The following is a 23,046-nucleotide window of genomic DNA, read 5'->3' as shown; positions in this document are numbered from 1 at the left end:
CCACGTGTGTGCCCCCTCAAGCCACCTCATGTGCTACACCACCATCTCGTGCCATAACACCTACCACATATGTGCCTTCTCAAGCCACCTCATGTACCACATCAATACCACGCGCCATGTCATATATTTGTTGCAAAATATGACAAAGTCAAGCTTTGAACCTTTGACCTCGGAACCTTAAGCTTTAAGTCTTCCTTCTTTGCCAGTTGAACTAAATGCAGCGAAAATTATTATATGCGAAATTAAATATAGGTTATGCAACTGCATACACAGATAGCAAATAATATATTATTAAAAAGATATATACATATATATATTTTATTTTCAATTATTAATATGACAAAATGATTTATATGAATATTTAAAATATAATTTTAATAAAATATTATTTTTCACTAGTAAATATTATTTTTGTTAGAAAAATGGAACTTAAAATAAATAATTTTTTAAATAGTAAAATACAATTCTCATACACATTGTAATCAATTGTTAATGATTTTTTATTTTAAATGGAAAATTATTAAGTATAAGTGTATTTCTAAATATGTATTATATATTTTATGTTAACGATCTTTTACTTTTTCTTCTCCATATTTTCTCAAAAATTGATAAATTAAATGATTAAATTTTTATCTTCTCTCAAAATAGCTAAATGTTTCTCCCTCTTTTATTAAAACTATTATTTTGTCGATAATTTTTTAATATCTTAAAAAATTATTTTAATAAAAAATTAATTTAACCACATAAATTTGGTTAATATTCATTTTGAATAATTTGAAAAATGAATACTAATAACTTTTACAATATATGATAATTACAAGAATTCCTATGTGATTAATCTAGTTAACATCTAATCATCCTCAACTCATAGCAAGGTGGATTTGAATAGTTATTATATTATTCTTAGTAATAATTAGTTATAAAAATGTTATTAGTAACTTCTTTTTTATAGCAATGAAAACCTAAATATATTAGGGGAATTACATGAAATCCTTTTTCAAAAGTCATTAGAGCTCAGTAAAAGAAGTAGACACTATATGTATATTAAGTTAAGCATCAAGTGTGTAATATCCTAAGTAGTCTACAATATATTTACATCTCACGACATTTGTACAACTTTACATCCCAATGCTATTTACATATTTGATTGTAAGTAATAATTTATATATAACTTAACCTAATTATAATTGAAAGCAATAACCCATCAAGATTTTAATTTATCATATTAAAAAACTAGCTTAATAACATAATTCTTAAAAAAATATGAGCTATATATGTCAAAAATGATTATGAACAATATAAAATTAGAAATAATTAAATAATTAAACTGAGCACATCTTGACTATTATTTTTTTGGTTTCATGATCCTATATTAATTTATTTCTAATTCTATAGATAAAATAAGAAATTTAATTTTATAAATATATTTTGAATAATTTTATTTAATTTTAAATTTTTAAAACAATTCATAACTTTTTTAAAAGAATTTAAATTATAATTTTACAAAATGTCACTGCCAAAAGTAGATTATATAAATTATTTTTAATTTTTTAAATTTATTTTTTATAAAAATACATTTGGAGGTGACAAATGTCTTTGCCAAAAGTGAATTATATAAATTATTTTTATGAAAAATTTTTTTTGTGGCGCAAAATGTCACCACCAAAAGTAGATTATTATAAATTATTTTAAACTTTTAAATTATTTTTATGAAAATATTTTTAGTGGCGACAAATGTCATCACCAAAAGTAAACTTTTAGTGGTGACAAATCAAAGTTGCCACCAAAAAGTTTTCTTTTAGCAGCGACATTTAATTGTTATCGCCAAAAGTATAGTTTTGGTGGCCAATTTGTCACCGCCAAAAGTTTATATTTTTTGTAGTGGTATCCTCCATTTTTCTCAAACCAAATAGAGGGTCTGTGTTGTTTGTGTATTATCGTAAGGGATGTAAAACTAGTACATAGTAAATTAATGTCTTGTAGATATTTGGGATATCTGGATGAAGCCGACTGACAACGAGGATGCAACGAAAGAGTTTGGAATCTAAGCTCAATTATTGATGATTTAAAATTGAAGAAAGTAGCCACTTCTGACTTTTTATGGATGTGAAATGTTCCGAAGATGAAGTATAACCTTTTAGACAAAGATTTTTAAGAATATCTTTGACCCAACATTGTTAATATAAAATCAAACTTGTCTCACTCTCTTTCATTCCTCAAGCTCCAATGCAGAACTTCCACCGTCTCAATTTAATATAAGAGACTTTTTTATGTCGGATTTATATGTCTGGATTCATATTAATTATTTCATTATTTATTAAAAAAATATAAAAACATTAACTAAAAACATTAATCCACATATTGTTCTAGCTAGATACATTTTACTTTTCTGAAATTTTCAAATTGGTATTTACTCCATTTTTAATTTTTTTTATGGAAGTTTGGTTTGAAGAAATGGAATCGTGGGGGGAGATTTTAATGAATTCTTTTTTTTTTTTGAAAAATTTGGTGAATTGAGGTTGAAAGTTTTAATTGTTTTCCTTACTCTTCGTCTATTAAAATTTAATAACCCCACTTTTTATTTTTTTTAGTTTGAAATCATTAAAATTTTCTTCCCTCCCATATCCTCCATTTTTATAAAACCAAATAGATGGTTAAAGTTTTTGTGTATCGTAAGGAATGTAAAATCTAGTATTTAGTAAATTAATGTCTTGTAGATATGAGATAGCTTGCAGCCGACGGAGAACGAGGATGCGCGACGAAAGAATTTGGAATCTAAGCTCATTTATTGATAATTTAAAATTGAAAGAAAGTAACCACTTCTGACTTTTTATGGATATGAAATATTCCAAAGATAAAGTATAACCTTTTACACAAAGATTTTTTAAGAATTTCGTTAATCCAACATTTTTAATATAAAATCAAACCGGTCTCACTCCCTTCATTCATCAAGCTGCAACTAAGTGCATTATTAAATACAGTATGCGGTTTATTAGAAACAAGAAGGTTAATGGATTCTACAGCAATTAAAATGATTCAGAATAATAAATGCAACAGTGTAGAAGTTTGTGGTAGATCAGTTTCTTGGCAACGTAACCATGCAGTTCAATCTGAGGTTGGATGGTTGCTACTTGCTTTTTAAGCCCAAAAGGAAACTGAATATATCGATTGAAGAAATACCATGCCTCGGAGGTCTACATTACAATGCCAATTATTCCAAGAAATGAATGTTGTATTTTTATGTGTGGATTTATATTATTATTTCAGTATTTATTAAAACAGGTTAACGCGTGGTCCTGTAATATTTAAATTTAAGTCCAACTAAATTGTGTAATCATATAGGTTAGACACACGATCTATTGAGTTCTAGTTAGCAGCTAAAACTAGTGTGGGCCATTGATTTAAATTATTAAAGCCATAGTGGATGGCCCAATAAGTAGAGCTGATAATTCAAGTGGATTAGACTTAATGGAGGGAGATTTGGTGGGATCAAGTTAAAATATCCAAACATATAAAAAAGATATATTGTTAAATATTATTTTATTTTTAGCTAATTTCAATTTTTTTTTTTTTTAAAAATTAATATTTCCATTTTATCTATTTATTTATATATATATTATTTTTATTAATAATAAAAAAAGATTTTGGATATTTGGGCTAAGCCCATTCTAGTTTGGGCTTGGCCCATATTTCTTTAAGCTTATTCAGACAATTTGAATAGGCTTGAAATAAAAAAATCTTCTAACTCTCAAAATCTTCTAACTCTCACGCTCAGCCTTGAGATTTTTCAGGCTTGTTCAGTCATTACCGTCTCTACCAATAAGTAATTATTAAATAGGCCAGGTGATCTCTTTTCTAACCCTAACTCATTGTGTGCTTCTCCACCAAAAGCCGCATAATTCTAAAGGTATGGAAAGGAAGATCTAGTTGGACTTGCTTAGTGTGGCTTAGCAATTATGGCCAAATCATGTACGCTTATATGCTGGTAATTTAATTTACTATCACATGCACTATCACTGTCTAGTTTATTATTTAGATTTTACAGTGAAGGGTTGGAATCCTATGGTAAGAGGATTACTTCATAGCACTCTTTTGGAGCTTAGGAAGGCAATTCTTTTTTGATTGCTCATGGGTGTTTTTTCATTGAAGACAATCACATTCAAGATATGATCAAATATTAAATGTAGGCATATTTTTCAACAGGAATTCGAACTTTAATTCACTACATTATGAGAAACTAGTCCCTTCTATTAATTTTCTTCACTCAAAAAGGAGCCCCATGGATTTGGTACAAGCGACTTATTTTGTTCCCAAGAATTACAACATTTTCATTAAATCTCAAGGGGACTTTAATAAAATTAAAATTTTAACAACATTACTTAAATGCTCTTCATACAAAAACATTTTCTCCACCACAGTGTTGACCTAATGACAGTAGCATGTGCCATTAGTAAAACCCAGCTATTTTAACAATTCATCAAGCGATTGTATGTTAAAATAATGCATTTTGTCTTATTATGGTTCAAGACTGTATTTGAATATGCCCTCATGATATTTAATTATGGAAATGATCGTTAGTCCCTTAAAATTCAATTTATTAATAAACAGGTTTCAAACAAAGTTTATTAAAAGATAATTTTTAAATATAGGACAAAGTAAACTTTAACTAAAAGTCAACAATGTGTGTGACATAGATCGATCGCCTAGATATTGTATTATTGGAATGGTTGGATTTTATTGATAAATTACAGCTGATCGCTATAGGGGATCCACTTCCATGAAATATAGAAAAACTTTAAAAGAAGAGAGAATGATAATATATTAAAAGATCATATAAGGAAATTAAATAAATACAAAATGAGGACATGTACGTTCATAACTGAAAATTTTGAAATTTATAACTCAAATTTATATATTTATAACTTAAAGGCCCTCATTTACACTAATATTCTCATAAGTTCCTTAATTGTCATTCTTTCTTAAAAGAATAAAAATTAAATTTTACCAAAATAAGTTCTTTTTTATTTTTATTTGTAATAAAAATGGTGAAAAAAAGCACTAGCTCCTTGTATAGATTCAGTAACCCTCCTCATATGTTTCTAATGAAGATGGAACAGAAAAATCTAAATTATATTTTTGCAACATATCATATGGAAAACTATTGGAAAAATCAATGTCATGAGCATTTGATGATTATGCTTAAAAGTTAAAAAAAAAAAGACAATACAATGACTATAAGGGATTCCATTCAGACAAAAATATGTGAGGAAAGAGTTCGAAAGTCTCAATTATTGATGATTTAAAATTGAAGAAATTAAGCTTCTACTTCTGACTTTTTTTTTGGGCGTTAACATGAAAATAATCTTATATTTTGCCCATCAAATGTCATTCTCACTTAAAAATATCGTTGATATAGTGGATAACATTTTTAAAAGAAGTAAAATCCATCATCGCAAATGTCTTTTTTCCTAAGGTTGTGCCCGTGCAGGATGCCAACTTCTACACGACAATTCAATCATAAAGTAAACAATACCTACTTTAGTTATTATTATTATTATATATAATGGGAAAACAGAATTATTGATCCCTATAATCTCATCTTCTTTTGCTTTTAGTCCCTCTATTTCTTTCAATGTTTTTAGTCCTTATAATTTTAGCAAGATTGGATGTTGTTTGTTCCTCAAATCCCTAATGATGTTAAATTACAGAAACTATAAGAATTAAAAACACTGAAAATAAATTACATGGATTAAAAGTAAAATTTGATGAAACTATAATGATCAATTATTGTTTTTTTCCCTTATTATATTCTACAAACTAGTATTTCCTCTTGTCTTGATTGGAATATTTTTCACATAGTTAAAAAAGAAGTTACTCCCTTCATCCCAAGTTAATAAAAAAAATTGAGATAAGTTTACATAAGCCAATAATAAAGCTCAATAATAACACTTTTTAAATTTACTTTTCAAAATAAAATATAAACTTTCAAAAATATTATTCATTTAATATAACTTTAAATTTACAATCATTTATATTCTTTTTTTACTGGTAATATTAAAAAAGTATCGTTAATAAAATCTTATTTTTATCAAATTGGTTTTATATTTAGTACAACAAAACTTGTTCAATGTTGTCTTATTATTTTAGATGGAGGAAGTATTACTCAACTAAGTTATTTTATTGGCTAAAAAAATTCCAAATTTTTAATTATACATCTGTTAATTAAATAGATAGAATATTATTATGGAAAATGTAGTAAATTAAAAAATTAAAACTGACGCGCTTCCTCAAAATTCAAGGATATCAGTAAAACTAAAAGGCCAAAAATGAAATATTGTTTGTATTTTTGAAAGACATCTGGCAGTGAAAAAAAAAAAAGAAGACATCTTAAAATTGGGATTTTTTATTTTTATAAAGCCTTCTGATTTTATTTATAAATAATTTTAAAATATTTTACTAGAATCAAGAAAAATCTTAAAATTCATTAATTATTTTAAAATTTTAATAAATTTTTAAATTTTTTTCTATTAAATATATTTTACTTTAATATTGTATTTACTAACATTTAATGTGGAGTAAAAGAAAAATCTTGTAATAAAAATTCAATAGCGTGAGTTATAAGTAAATAAAAATAAATGTTTTTTCTCTGTTTTATAATTAGGACAAGAGGGATGGAGAGCTTTTTATTGAAAATTTTTAAGGATTAAACTAGTTTATTTTAATAAATTAAATTATACCAATCAAAACTATATGAGCTTGTTACATTTTTTTCAGAAAATAAATAATTTAATTCTTAAAAATATATTAAAGTAATATGATTTTCGTCGATAAAAATAGAGTAATAATGATATGAAAATGATGACCAGACGAAGCACAGACCACCTGAAAATTAAAGACCACTGACTGTATTTAATACCAATCAAAGGCTAAAAAATTCCAAGGGAAAATGTCATTCAAAGACCACTGACTGTATTTAATACTCCTTCTATTAAAAAATGTAAGGTATTTTTAATCGAATCTCATTCACCAATAAAGTAGTTACCTACTTTTTAACTAACCCTATCTTTTCATATTTACCGCTATTAAACAATCTATAACAAATATAAAGTCATATCAATAGGGTCACTTTTGAGAAAAAGGCAATGATTACACATTAAAAAATAAAAAATGCCTTATATTTTTTAACAGATGGAATATCAATCAAAGGGTAAAAAATTTTGAAATATCACTGCAGGATTAGGAGACTGATTTAAAAATAATTTTAGATAGAAAAAGACTATAATACCGTTGCTTTTGTTTTTTTAATTGACAAATAACCATTCATAAATTAACAAGTACTCATTTCTATTTAACAAGAAGCCATTTGCTAATTAGTAAGTTAAAGAATTTGAAAAATTTGGTTGTAGGAAGGAATAATTGTAGATCATGTTTCAACAAGTAGCCATTCATTAATTAATAATTATCCATTCACATTTAACAAAGGTCATTCGCTAATTGATAAGTTCAATAACATGAAAAAACTAAATTGTGGGAAGGAATAAGTGTAGATCATATTTAAAGAAATAGTCAGTCATTATTAACAAATACCCATTCATATTTAATAAGAAGTATTCATTAATTGACAAGTTCTAGAATTTGAAATAATTTAGTTGTAGGAAAAGACAAGTATAGATCATATCTCAACAAGTACCCATTCACATTTAATTTACGAATACGTATTCATATTTAATAAAAGACTATTTGCTAGTTGACAATTTTTTTAAAAAAAGAAAAAGAAAAACAAGGGTATTATAGTCTTTTTTCATCTAAAATTATTTTCAAATCAGTCTACTGCTCCTATAGTGTTATTTCAAAATTGTTTAGTTCTTATTGATGTTAAATTGCTTCCATGGTCCTTAAATGATATTTTTCTCAATTCCAACGCATGTATTGACGATCTAAACAAAATTGAGAGAAAGCAGCCACTTTTGACTTTTGTGCCTATAAAATCCGAACGGAGTCGAAACTAAACCTCGTCCAAACAAAAAAGATACTCCGAGGAATCAAATTAAAGATTTTACGTAGGGAAACCATGGAAGGTGACTCAGAAACAACACAGGGATCAGATCCCCTGAAAGAAAGGAGGTGTCATGGGCCAAACTGGGACGAGTTGACTCACTCAATTTGGAAGCTGGAAGGCTTCTCTTCAACAAAACCCATTCCTCACAGGTCTTTAATTTTCTTTTTCTTTTTCATCTTATTGCTTAACAACATATAGTTCATATATGATCCACTAAAGCAGCGTCTATTTTTTACTTTTTCTGTTTTTTCCCTCTAATTTCTACTTAAATTCGGTCATCAATTGCATTTCTTTCCTCATGCTTCATTTTGTTTGTGATGTTATTATCAACTAGTTACAATTTCCTAATATATTTTATGAAATCTGAAGTAATTAGTCATACTAATAAGAGCTGGAGAACGTAGTAAAACATGTTATAAATTATATATATATATATATATATATTTGCTTTTGCTCCAATATTATATGTATTTAATAACTAAAACAAATTTCGTCAGCAACTGATGGGTGTACCACTTTCATATCCAGAGCTCAAACTCGAAGCTTCTAATTAAGTTGAATCAACTCACTAACCCGTTGGTCTAAGCGGCTGGAGGTTATATTTTGGTGTTTAATTATATGGATATAGGTGTGATATGATACTTCCTTCATATGATTTTGAGTTTAGGGTATTTTCCGGGCCTTGTTATTTAGTGCTATGTTAATGAATTAGCTAGTGGTTGAACTCAAATTTTAGTAATTGTTTTTATCAAAGCTGAAATTTATTAATAACTTGCATATAATTTTAAATGATATACTCTATTGACTTTTTTCTCATTCTCCTTCATATAATCAGTTATAATTTTTTAAAAAAATCATGTCACCGATGATTTATGAGAATTTAGAAAAGGAAACAAGACAGCTTCCATTGACAAATTATATGATATCTTCAATTAAATTTAACTTTAGGGGTGGGGAGGTCAATTGCTAAAGAGCTTGAAGAATGTAAACTAGTGTCCCAACCAACGACATTTGTATTTTTTTTTAAATCATAACATTGTTTGATTGCTATACATGAACAAACATATATACTAAGATCATTTGACTATTTCATTAAGAGAAAAATTAATCATTTGGTCTTTATAGTTTTGACCTAATTGTAACTCAGTCCTTGAACTTTGATTCTTACAACTCAGTCCCTATAGTTTTAACCATTTAAATATAAGTTTTTATATTTTAAAAAATAAAATTATAAATATTAAAAGTATTTTAAAATTTAATCTTTATAATTTTTTTAAAGATTAAAAAAATTTGGTAATTTAAAATATTAGTCCTAAATTTTAACATAATTGTAATATTTATAATTTTATTTTTTAAATTTAAGGAGCAATATTTTAATTGGTCAAAATTATAGAGACTAAATTGCAAGAGTTAAAATTCAAGAATTGAGTTGAAACTGAGTCAAAATGATAAGAACCAATTTATAACGAGTCAAAGTTTAAAAATTGAGTTATAACTAAACCAAACATTAAAGAACTAAATGATTAATTTTCTCTTAATTAATTACAATTTCTGGATTATAGCAGATTTAATTTGTTTTACACTTTCTTGTGCATCACTTCGACTCTAAGAAATAATATAAATCACAGTACGTATTCATGATTTATAAAATTTGGTTCAAACTCAGCATTTTATATGTTGATTGATGTATTGAATGTGGTTAATGACAGACAAGCTGGAGAAGAACATTGAGTTTAGCATTCCAAAGCATAGGAATAATATATGGGGACATAGGGACGTCACCCTTGTATGTGTATGCCAGCACTTTCACTGATGGTCAAATTCACAACACTGACGACATCATTGGATGTCTCTCTCTCATTATCTATACCATTTTGGCTGTTCCCTTCATCAAGTACATCTTCATTGTGCTTTGGGCCAACGACAATGGGGAAGGTTAGTAGATTAATTTGCACATAATATAAGTCAAAAGGATGAGCTTGTTCATAACTTACCTACAGTCCTACTCTGTCCATTTTTATTTGTTAGAGAATTTTTTTTTGGTTTTTTTAAGTAAAATCACAAATTTCAATAAACATTTATTATAAATTTTTTAAATTACCCCTCATAATTTATATTAACAAAAAAAAATTAATGCATACTTATGTTGATTAACATAGAGTATTTTAGTCTAATTTCTTTATTTTTTAGACATAATCATTGTAGTTAACTGATTTTCTTAAATTATATGATATAATTTTTCTCTTTTATAGAGAAACAGGGGAGTATCTATATGTCATTTTCAACATATTTCTCTAAAATTAAGAAAAATCTTAAACCTTATTAATTTTATTTAAAAATTCAACAAGTTTCCTACTTTATCCCTATTAAATATACATACTTTAAAAATAAAATAATATAACATTTAGTAGAGACAACAAGGTAAAGATATAATATAAAAAATCATGTAGGTATCTAATGAATATGACCAAAACAAATACTATCATTGCATTGTAAATAAGACTGGAGGAGTAATAGTGTGGCTTATTATAATTTTATAATATACTCCTTCCTGTCTTATTTATAAAGTAGAGAGATTTTTTTAGTCATATTTATAAGGCTTATCATTTTCTTTTAATCACAATTTTTCTTTTTTCTTCTTAACCTCCATTAAATGTTAGTGAGACAAATCACGTTATTAAAATTTATATATTTGATAGACACAAAATTAAAAACTTATTAAATTTTAAGACTAAGTTAATGAATCTTAAGATTTTTTTAGTTCTGGTGACATATATTAAAAGTGACTTAAAATCAGAGGTAGTGTATATTATTACTAATGATTTTATTTTGTTTATTAAGTTATTTTGTTTCATTGATTAATTAGTTTCATATGAAAATTATGTGTACATTGGGAATAGGTTTAGGGAAAATAGTAAGAGGTGACATCTAAACCTAATATAAATATTGTTTTAAAAAAATGAAATGAAATAGTAGAAATATAGAGTTATAATGATATACTTTTTTTTTGAAGGGTATTGCCTCCATTTCAATTTATAAGATACTTTTAGGAGAGATTAGAGTTCCAAATATAAAACATTTTGACAAAACAAGGTTTTATTAATAACATTATTCCAATATTGCCTTCCTATTATATTCTCTCTCTTTAATATTCTTTCATAAATGGAGTATTAAATGAAGGACATTTAAATTTTTATCTTAATGTTGTAAAGTGTATTTAATATAGTTTATTGATAAGCATAATTTTATCTAAAAATATCTTATAATTTAGAACGGAAGGAGTATGCAATAAGTATTAACTATCAAAATATGGTTTTCTTTTTCTTTTGTTAAATAAAAGTTATTAATTACATTTCATTTGCTCAATAAAATGTATTTCCATATAATTAATAATATATATATATAGATATTTAAATTTCTCATTAAAAATACAACTTTAATTTCCCACTTGACATTAATTGGTAATTTGTGTGTTAGGTGGTACATTTGCTTTGTATTCGTTGCTATGCCGATATGCGAAGCTGAGTTCACTCCCAAATAGGCAAGCAGAGGACACACAAGTCTCCAATTACAAACTAGAAACGCCTTCGAGCTCACTCAAAAGGGCTCAAAAGGTGAAGTCAACTCTCGAGAATAGCAAATGGGCCCCACTTGTAATATTCTTTGTTACTATCATGTCAACCTCCATGGTAATTGGAGATGGAATTCTTACACCTGCCATTTCAGGTCATATTTTCTCTTCTCTCTTGACTAGTATTGCTACACACGCATGTTTTCCTCTTTAATTTATTATTATATCAAACTTTAAGATCGAATGCTTGCCAACAACATGATATAGATTTTACGAACTCTCTCCCCCCATTTTCTAATATATTTTATATATATATATATATATATATTTCAGAATGATTTGATATTGCATAATAATATAAAACATTTTGAGAAAAATAAAGATTGATTAATGAAAATTAATTATTTCAAAAATAATCTCCTCTTTAAATGTCTTTTTTCCCTTTCATTATTAAATGATAGATATTTTTAAAAATTATATTTTTTTTAGGAGAAACTAAAATTTTAAACTGTAATATTTAATTGATTTTATTGATATTGTAATTTTGCAAAATAAAACAAGTTTTATAAAGGCAGAGGGAGTGCATATTTACCTGACACATTAGTTCAATATGCTACACCAAGTGTGAAGAGAGCATAAACAAATGTTTGTTTAATTAATAAAATTTGATCCATAACTTACAAAATTGTGAGATGTGAAGACCTTATTAGAGTTCTTTGTAAGTACCTCCGGAAGTATTTTTTAGGCCTGGAGACATGCCATGCCTTTAGCAGCTCCCAAGACCCAAATCTCCTAAACTTGTATGTGCGTGTGTAAAGCACAATGACCCTTTAATGACACGAGAAATTAAAGGGTTATAGAAAAAATTTAATCAGATTGAAAGTTATAATCATAGAAAAAGAAACCGAATTGCCTTTCTTTAGGAATCAATTAATTAGAATTCTGTAATTATTGACACTATCTTTATGTCATGCATATGCAGTGCTTTCAGCAGTAAGCGGGATCAAGTCTCTTGGAGAAAGTACAGTCCTAATTCTGTAATTTTAAAAATAGTCATACTATTCATGATTAATTTAAGTATGGTGCATGTTAATATATTGATTACTATTATATATTTTTTTAAATTTCCTGATATATATATATATATATATATATCTGTTATTGCAGATGCTGTTGTTGGGATCTCTGTAGCAATCTTAATCGGACTGTTCACAGTGCAACGTTTTGGGACAGACAAAGTGGGGTCCTCGTTTGCCCCATTGGTGTTGGTGTGGTTCTCCTTCATTGGGGGCATAGGTCTCTACAACTTATTCAAATATGATATTACTGTTTTGAGAGCTTTTAATCCCCTCTATATTGTCGATTACTTCAAAAGGAATGGCAAGAAAGGTTGGATTTCTCTTGGTGGAATCTTTTTGTGCATTACAGGTACATATAATATTTTCCTTTATGATGAATAATTTATGTGCACTGCATACGCATATATTAAAATGTAAAATGAACTATATCATTGTCATTTTATGGTGCAAGTTAATGTATTTTTTTAAATAGTTTGATATTAATTGAGGGAGAGTCAGAGTTAGGTTTTCAAACAGTTTAATTAAATAACATTACTAGGTCCTATAAAATTTTATTAAAAATATGTTATAAATACTGATTCAAATAGTTGCAAAAATGAGAGTCTCAATTGCAAATCATAATTGAAAGTGACTTAAAAGATTTAAATGAGAGTCTCACCTTACAATTGAAACTTCAATTTTTATAATTATTTGAAGTAATATTTGTAACCCATCTTTTAGAAAAAAATTTGGGACCTAGCTCTAATTAATATATACTAACTCCCAATATTTTGATAACTACTTTTTCATAAAACAAATAAGAAAAATTCTCTCACACGTACACACATACATGCACAACAAAACAATATATAGCAACATTGGAATTTCTTAGCTTCTAACAGATTTGTTTATATATCTTTCAATGAATTAGGAACTGAGGCAATGTTTGCGGATTTGGGCCACTTCAACGTAAGAGCAGTCCAGGTAATTAGTATATGTGTTATCATACATTTTTTGAACTATATATACATTGTAATCTGCAATCTAATAATCTGTGTAGTCTTAAAATTTCAATTTCGTATCGTGACAGTTTTTAACCAAGTCTTGCTTCTTTTGGTTATAGATTAGCTTCTCTTGTGTGACAATGCCAACACTAGTTTGTGCATACAGTGGTCAAGGGGCATACCTTAGAAAGTTCCCAGACGATGTATCAGATACCTTTTACAAGTCAATACCTGGTAAACTAATTAGCTTCTTTCTTGCTGATGACACTAACACTAGATCTTTATTATCAACTACACACACATTTCTCAATGCATTGGACAGAATCTAAAACGAGTCAGACAATCAATGTGCGCGTAGTTTATGAAGAACGTAACTTGTTATAGATTTATATTTTATATTGATAACTAGCTAGAGGAGAGCCTTCATAAATTAACCACAGCATTTTCATCGTAACAAAATTAATTTTCCAGGCAGAAAAAATGTTGCCTAACATATTAATAAGTAATAGTTTTTTTAATATAACTTTTGATGATCACAAAGTCTAAAAAAACCGTTGCCTTAAAAATTAGGTAAATCTTTCGCTCTATATCAGCAATTTGTTATAGGTAAATCTTTTGCCCTACACCAGCAATTTGTGTCTATTGCCATAGGAAAAAAATGTTTAGTGATTACACAAAGTTTGAAGAATATAATGATCCCTCTAGTGTTCAAGACATGAATATTTGTACTCCCTTTGGTTCCCATTATAGGCATCTTCTAGAAAGATTATTTGGTCTTTAATCTAAGCCACATTGAAAATTTTTTATCACCATTCTTCAATTTTACTAAAGTTATAAATTTAATTTTAATTTATGGCTCATTGTACACTATGTTTTACTCCGTTTCTATACAAGAGAAAAAACTATATCACATAGTTTAAAAAAATTAGTTAACCATAATAATTATGTCTGAAAATAAAGAAATTAGACTAAAATGTCCTATGTTAATTAACATAAGCATGCATTAATGATTTCTTGTTAATATAAATTTTGAGAGGTAATTTAGAAAATATGTGATAAATGTTTATTGAAATATGTGATTTTACTTATACAAAAAAAAGTAAAAAGTGATAGTTTCTCTTATAAATAGAAACAGAGTAATACCATTTTTTTCATTTCAAGACATATTTAATAAGTTAATTTTCATTAGTTAATTGCAGTGATTTTTGATATTAATATTGGTCTTAATCACATGCAGACCCATTGTACTGGCCAACATTTGTGTCTGCGGTAGCTGCTGCTATTATTGCCAGCCAAGCTATGATTTCTGGGGCATTTTCTATAATACGACAGTCTGTAAGTTTGAGTTGTTTTCCAAGAGTGAAGGTTATGCATAAATCTTCCAATTATGAAGGTCAAGTCTACATACCTGAGATCAACTTCATTCTTATGCTTGCTTGTGTCATTGTCGTTGCTTCTTTCAGAACCACAGAAAATATTGGCCATGCTTATGGTAAGCTTCACCATATATATCACCATATATACATATGAATATTTGTATACACGTATTTTTCTATGTATACACATGTTTAAGAATTCTGCTTTAATGTCCTACTTGTGTTTTCTTTTTTTGTTTTTTTTTTTTTTGTTTTTGCCTTCTACTCTTTATAGACAACTAGTCGTCATGATTTTAACAAGTTAGCACAAGAAGTAACAAAGGTGATGTACACATTAATTAGCCACCACCGTCAAGTCCTTATGGTCATATTTAAAAAAATATAGATATTAACATTGTAGATAGATAAACTTAAGGGACTAATACTAAAACAAGCTAAAAGTAAAGGGACCGAAAATTATTTTTCTCAGAAAAGAGAAAGGATGTATATTAACTATCCTTCTTTACCACCCACTTTTGGCAGGAATCGCTGTGTGCACTGTGATGGTTGTAACGACCTGCATGGTCACTCTCATTATGCTTGTTATATGGAAGACAAGTATATGGTGGATCGCTCTTTTCTTTGTGGTTTTCATTTCGATAGAGATAGTTTATTTATCATCTATGCTAACTAAATTCACTCAAGGAGGCTTTCTTCCACTACTACTTGCCTTGTTCTTGATGACCTTGATGGCCATATGGCACTACACAAAAACACAAGAGTACATGTTTGAGGTGAACCACAAGGTCTCAGGTGAACATCTGAGACAGCTAGTAAACAACCAGGCAACACGGCGAATTCCCGGTGTAGCGCTCCTATATTCCGAGCTTGTTGAAGGCGTTCCTCCAATCTTCTCTCACTTCCTTGCCAATGTACCATCCATTCATTCTGTTGTAGTGTTTGTGACCTTAAAGTCCATCCCTGTCAGTAGAATTGCATTGGAAGAGAGGTTCCTATTTAGACAAGTTCAGCCAAAAGAGTTCAGAATTTTCCGCTGTGTTGCCAGGTTTGGTTACAATGATCTAATCAATGAACACTCGGAGTTTGAGCAACAATTAATTGAGCAACTAAAGGAGTTCATTCGTCATCAAAGTCTTTCTACAGATCTTGGGGGAGCAGAATTAAGCAATAGTACTGATCATCATCGCCGTAGTGATGGAAAATCTTATTCCAATCGAATAGTCCCATCATCAATCCCAACACCAGAAGATGATTCTATTCTTGCTGAAGATGATCCTGTTCACTCAAGTAGAACAGTGAAGTCATCGACATCAATAATCTCTAATCCTAATATAGTTCTTGTAGAAAATAATAATGCAGAAGAGGAGATAGGGTTTGTGGAGAGAGCCAAGGAGAAAGGTGTAGTATATTTGCTGGGAGAAACTCAAGTAATGGCACAGCCTCAGTCATCGTTACTCAAGAAGATAGTTGTCAATTATGTCTACAGTTTCTTGAGGAAAAATTTTAGACAAGGACAAGATTTAATTGGCATCCCACATTCTAAGCTTCTCAAAGTTGGAATGACATATGAGATATGATGTAAGTGCTCAAATGAATACACTCATCTAGACATGTTTTTCTGTGTATTGCACAGAATCTGAGATGGCTTGCTGTAGATTTTGATTATCTTATGTGTGTGTTATGTATGTGTCTATGAGAGAGAGAGAGAGAGAGAGAGAGAGTGTGTGTGTGTGTGTGTGGAATCTGTACTTTGAATGGTTTGGCTAGTTGGAAGTTACTTTATTAATTCCCTAAAATTTACGTTGTATGTTCAGTTGATATATGTGGTGAAGTTAGTTTTTTCAAAATAGAATACTGATGAATTATGAGCATGTTAATTTTCTTTATAACAAGAATTTTTCTGTTTTATCATGCGTCATGCAACACCTTAGCTTCCAGTTCTACTATAATTTAATTAATTAACCATCATTTTATGGCACAACTATTTAATATTGATAATAAGATTTGAAACATTGATCTTATTGTTAGCCAAGAAAGAAGGGAGAATCACATCTAAAAACCACTAAAGCAAATTATTCAAAGGCAAGGACTAACAACTAGTTCCATTCAAGGGAAAAAAAATAAGTCATGTTTTCATTTTAATAATAATCTATTTTGTATTAGTCCTTATCTATAAATAACTTTCTTAACTCCTTGGATGTGATTTTCCCAAAAAAGGAACATATATCTTATTGAAGTGTATTAAGTCCTTTCATACTTTTGTTTGAATCAGGATCATTATGAACCCAGTCAATAGGATTAGTTTATCATTCCATTAAAAAAAAGTTATTTTATCATAATAGCACTGAGAACATGCCATGCAAAAAGAAGCAAGTTTTGGAGGTGAGAGAATAATGGTTTGATACGAACTGTTAAGATTTAGGGACAATAGCATCTAGGGTCCTCGGAAGGAAGAAAATTGCAGAGAATGCCAATATAGAATCTGAAATTTATTTCTTTACAGGCCCAAAGAACCCAAGTGAATTTATGTTCTGAGGTAAAAAGTAAAAAGTGCCCCTGATTTTCATGAATGCTCTTTTGAATGCTGGAAGTCCCTCCTCAGGATAAGTGTATTTTGTATTGTAAAAATAAGAATATTGTCTTGTTAATGTAGGGTATGTTTGTAAATTTATAAAATATTTATAATTTGATGTACGAGAAAGTTAAATGGATTACAAGTTGATTCTAAATATGACAAGTAGTTATGAACATATACTTGACAATATTAACTAGTTGATAAGATCATGGATAACTTGTATGAGTTACTTCAAAGAATATAACAATTAGATCTTTGCTTGTTAAATTTTGAATGGTGAAATTTCTTAGTAGGCTTGAAGGACCCAAATGAAATTATGTTTTCAAGTAAAAAGCAAAAAATGCCTTTGATTTTGATGAATGCCCTTTTGAATGTTGGAAGTCCCTCCTCAAGATAATTGGATTTTGTATTGTGAAAATATGTTGTCTGGTTAATGTAGGATATGTATTTGTAAATTTATAATATATCTATAATTTGATTTGGTAAAAAGTTAAATGGATTACAAGTTGCTTCTAGGGATGACAAGTAGTTACGCACATATAATTAATTGACAATATTAGAACTTGTAGTAGATAATATCATGGATAACTTGTATAAGGTATTTCAAAGGATATAACAACATGATATTTACTTATTAAAACCTGAACACTAACTTGTCAGTATCTAAACATTTATTTGATAATTTTTATAATTTATTTGATAATATTGACTTGTCAAAATTCGAACATGTACTTATCAATTACAAACATTTAGGTGTGAAACTCTAAAATTGTGGTTGTCATTGATAGATAATTATAGTAAATATTCATATATTGACAAGTATGTATTTAGGTTTTAACAAGTAAATATTGAGTTACTGTATTCTTTGAAATACCTTATTTATCTATGATATCATCAACTACAAGTTTGGAGAATGACAAGCATATGTTTAGAACTTCTTGTTTTCTCTAGTTTTGATTGTAATTCATTTAATTTTGTTGCAAACCAAACTATAAACATTTTTTAAATTTACAAATAAACATCCTACATTATTGTTTGTATAACACAAAATCCAATTATCCTCGGGAAGGACTTCCAACATTCAAAAGGAATCAATCTTCAACAAATTAGGGTCATTCTTTACTTTTAACCTCAAAACATGATTTCGGTTAAGCCTATGGGCCTGGAGAGAAATTTCATATTATTGGGCCTTCTCTATAATTTTCTTCCTCTTTCCAAGAGCTCTAGATGCTATTTTCCCGAAGATTTAAAGAAACTGAACTGCTCTGAAATGATAATAGACGCACACACTGAATCATTCATGCATGATCCTTTGCAGATCAGTGAGGGAGAAGTGAATCTATGGTTTATATTATGTGACATTTATTCATAATGTTATTTTCCAATACGTATATTGTGGGTCTCAGCTCGCAGGAAGTATGAGATGAAATAGGCTAGTTACAATTCATCAATAATTTATTAATAATATGGCAATTTATGGTACAGATTGAGAATTTGTTCTTTGTTGTTCTTGGCGTTTGCCCTGCCTCAAATGATCCTATGGCTCATTATGATTTTTTTATTTATTGTTTTGGTATAAAATAAATCATATCTTTGATTAAGATTTTAGAAGATTTGATTATCAGTGGAGTTAATAATTTTTAGCTTTTCAATATACACACAGAAAAAAAAATTGGTGAATTAATGACAATTTAAGGACTCGATGGAAGAAAATAGAATCTTGACAACAGAGAGGTTTGTGTAACATGAAGTACAATTTAAAAAAAAAGGTTTTGTAAGCCTTTAAAATTGATAAGAGGTCTATATAATTAAGATAAAACATAAAAATGATGAGAGTATTTTATGTTTTCATTGATATATGTATTCCGTTGTATTACTTGCATTTGCATTCTTTTTCTGGTAGGTATTTTTTTCCCCAGATGTTTGCTCCAAAACATTATCAATTTAAGACGAAATTAAATTAGGCACTTATCTTCTCTTGGAGCAATATGCTCACACATCAACACAATTTCTGAACCAGAAATAGCACAAAGTGGAAATGAACAATAAGACTTTAACATATAATTTTTTTATTCAATGAATGACGAAATTAATATACATATCAAGGAGTACATGTTGGTACATCCCCAAAGACTTGGGGCTTGATGTTCTTACAAGTAGCTGTTGCAGGAGCCCCGTTGAATTTGAGATCAATATTCGTGAGTTTCACCTTCTCACATGGTACACTACTACTGCAAATCAAAATTATTCCCTCCTTTGTTGTTGAAGTGCCTCTAATATTCTTGAAGGAAACTCTACTTATTTTTACTTTTGATGGAGTCTGTAGCAGCTCAAAATGCACAGAATAATGAAAGAAAGAAGGAGCTAGAAATATGTAGCAAAATCTTAGAAAATATGATACACCAAAAAAGGAAGAGAACTAAATAGCTTTTTTGAGCATTGGTTCCATGGACAATATTCTTGATCTATAATTACAGGATTGGTGACATTGATCATGACGAGATTCTCAAAGTGTAAGCCAAAGACTGGGATATTTATTAAGTACCAGGCCAAGTTTTTATTCTCACGCCATTATCAGTGTTTTTAAAAGTGCAATTCTTCACTATCAAACCTTCAACAGGTTCTTCATTTTCATATTTTCCAAGGCTTCCAACACTAATGCCATGGCCAGGTCCACATGTCACATTCTCAACACTCACTTGTCTACTTCCATCACCCAATGAAATACAATCATCTCCTGTGCCAATGTTTGAGTTAAGTATTTCCACTTTTGTTGATCTTCCAATGTGGATTCCATCTGTATTCAAACTATCTGATGGAGCCTCGATGGAGAATTCATTGAATGTAATATTCTGGCACCCTAGAACATTCACGTGGAAATGTTTGCTGTTTTTTGATGTTATGTCCCGGATGATCGAATTGTTCATGAAGCTGAAACCGAAATTCTGGAAGGGGTTTGAAATAAAGTTAGATTTTTAAAAGATCTATACCTCATTGATTGAGTGTTTATTAGCTTATTAGTGGGAGATACTAAATAAAAAAGAAAAGAAAAAGACATCTTGGGACTTAGGACTTAGAGATTCAACACAATTCAATCTAATTTTCCCTCTTCCTGCTAACCTTTTTTTAAATCATGTGTGTGTGCGTGTTTGGGAAAATTAACTCATTATATGACTTCTCTATTAAAACATATATTCTTAAATTATTACTATTTGAAAATTATACATACGTTATGTTTTAATAAATAATTTCAAAAAATAATGATAAAATGAATTCAACACATGTTCTTGAATTTTAAAAATGTGCATGTATAACTTATTACTTACCATGGAAAGCTTCTTGCAATTCCAAGTTTTAGCACAATTATTTTGCTTCCAAGCTATTGAACCTTGACCATCAAAAGTGGCACCACCAGATAAGGTAAAGGAATCAATGTATCCAAAACTAAGCCATTGGGAATCTCCATTGAATCGATTAGGGTTTTCTGGTGCTACAATATTTCCTTCAATGTGAAGCTCAATTGGAGCCTTGCAAGGACCATTTAGTTCTATTTGTCTCAAATTGTAAGTACTTTTAGGCACCCAAACTTTGCTTGCACTTGTTGATGCACATGCCTCTTTCCATGCTCTCTCTAAGCTCTTCTCAACATTAATCAACAAACCAAGTATATTTTAATTAAATAAATTAACAAGAAAAAATATGTTGAAGGCATATATGTATAACATGTGATAATTAACTACTAAACAAAATAAATGTGGTAAAATTCATTTTTCCCCACAAATCAATGACAAACTTTGTCATACAACTTTTGTGTTGGAAATTTAGTGAATATATATGTCAAAATAAATTTATTTGCAATAGGACTATTTGTCACAAAATTTGTTAAGTACTAATTTTTTGTTAGAAAATTCATCTTTTTGTAGTAAATTTCAAACTAATAATGCAATACTTAAATAAATACTCACCGAGGTCAGATCTCCATTTGGTGCTCCACCATATTTTCTTATATCAAAAACCGTAGTTTGAGCCACGACTGAAGATGCTAGCAGTAAAAATAAAGCAGAAATTTAAGTAATACTCAAATTTGCGTACATATTTTGTTCTTCTTTGAATTCTATGTAGGCCTTTAATTTTTTTCCTCTCTCGTTCAAGTAGAACAATGTCTGCTAGAGTTGTGTATATAAGATGGTGAAACCCCATCAAACAAAGAGCTATTTATATTGTTGAGGCAAAACTGAAAAAAGCCATATAATGGCCAAATAGTAAAATTATTAACTTATTGTTGTTTTTATTAAAACAATCTTATAACCAAAGCCCGTTTGTTTAACAATTATAATTCACATTTGGATGGCATAATTAACATTTTTCCCGAATTTGAAGATTTTGTTTCAAAGCAAGGGAACAAACTGGTAGACTTAAACAAACTATCGTTGTCCACTTTTGAAAGATAATTTATTTGGGAATTCATATATTGTTACTGGAAAACTCATTTCGTGAAATTTTATCAAGAATATACTATTATGCTGTTTATAAGTGTTTATTCAATCGTATCTGCACATTTTTCAAATAGTTTCATACATTCTCAAATTTATTTTTTATGCAGATTTTAAAGAAAATGTGTTACGTTGTGTATATGCTTGCTTTTTTCTCGGTAATATTAAAGAATGGCATTGGTCTTTGTCCCAAAAAAAAAAAAAAAACGGAAGAAGAAGTATGGCATTGGTCCCACATGGGACAGGTGGCATCATTTCGGAATGACCAGGACAAGGCCGTAGTGCGCGTGCAAGAAAGATTCCAACAACGGATAAAGAATTATTAATCCATTTTTAATACAACTATTCTTAAAATGTCTTACTATTTTTTTAAATTATTAAGCCATTTTTAATTATTATTGAATTTGTTTCCACTTTAAAAAAAACAGACTTTTGGCGACAATAAAAAGTTGCCACCAAAAATTCAAAAGTTGCTGCTAAAAATTTTTAGCGGTGACTTTTCATTGCTAAAAAGTTGTCATTATAACAACCATCACTAATAGCTTTTGACGGTGACAAATATTGTCACTGCCAAAAGTAGACTTTTAGCGATGACAGGTTTTTTGCCACTAAAAGTATTTTTGATGGTAATAAATGTCACTGCTAAAAAGACTTCTAGTGGCGACATTTGTTGCCATCAAAATTTTTTTTAAGAAATAATAATTTATTTTATGCCACATCACTCTACCATGCGTGCATCAAGTGATGCCATATCACTTGCCATACATGCAACAGATGATACCACATCACTTGTTATCTTGTGCCACATCACAGGCCACGTGTTCAACAAATGATGCCATATTACCTAGCCATCTCATGCTATGTCATATGTCACGTGTGCACTTCCTCAAGCCATCTCATGTGCCACGCC

General features: G+C 28.8%; 1 protein-coding gene and 1 pseudogene across 1 annotated transcript; one reads left to right on the top strand and one right to left on the bottom strand.

Moving 5' to 3' along the window:
• Window positions 1-3,098: 3,098 nt before the first annotated feature.
• Window positions 3,099-16,854, top strand: LOC129313982 (potassium transporter 5-like). The gene is made up of 10 exons (XM_054957363.1): window positions 3,099-3,192; window positions 8,099-8,208; window positions 9,769-9,994; window positions 11,537-11,785; window positions 12,613-12,651; window positions 12,798-13,058; window positions 13,620-13,672; window positions 13,812-13,926; window positions 14,930-15,184; window positions 15,591-16,854. Exons 1-10 carry the CDS (start codon window positions 3,099-3,101, stop codon window positions 16,643-16,645), a joined length of 2,457 nt encoding a protein of 818 aa, XP_054813338.1. The 3' UTR covers window positions 16,646-16,854.
• A 2,890-nt stretch (window positions 16,855-19,744) lies between these two features.
• LOC129313980 (polygalacturonase-like) lies at window positions 19,745-22,391 on the bottom strand (annotated as a pseudogene).
• Window positions 22,392-23,046: the final 655 nt, after the last annotated feature.

Source organism: Prosopis cineraria, unplaced genomic scaffold, assembly GCF_029017545.1.
Source record: "Prosopis cineraria cultivar Desert tree isolate PC_DT_omini unplaced genomic scaffold, ASM2901754v1 PC6, whole genome shotgun sequence".
Taxonomy (NCBI): Eukaryota; Viridiplantae; Streptophyta; class Magnoliopsida; order Fabales; family Fabaceae; genus Prosopis; species Prosopis cineraria.
The sequence above is the reverse complement of the archived record's forward strand: the minus strand, read 5'-3'. Positions and strand labels throughout refer to the sequence as shown.

Excerpts from the sequence above, each read along its gene's own strand:
- LOC129313982 (XM_054957363.1), top strand. The coding sequence starts at position 3,099 with ATGCAGTTCAATCTGAGGTTGGATGGTTGCTACTTGCTTTTTAAGCCC. Across the intron at positions 8,209-9,768 it reads ACAAAACCCATTCCTCACAG|ACAAGCTGGAGAAGAACATT; the intron begins GTCTTTAATTTT and ends GGTTAATGACAG. Across the intron at positions 15,185-15,590 it reads AAATATTGGCCATGCTTATG|GAATCGCTGTGTGCACTGTG; the intron begins GTAAGCTTCACC and ends CACTTTTGGCAG.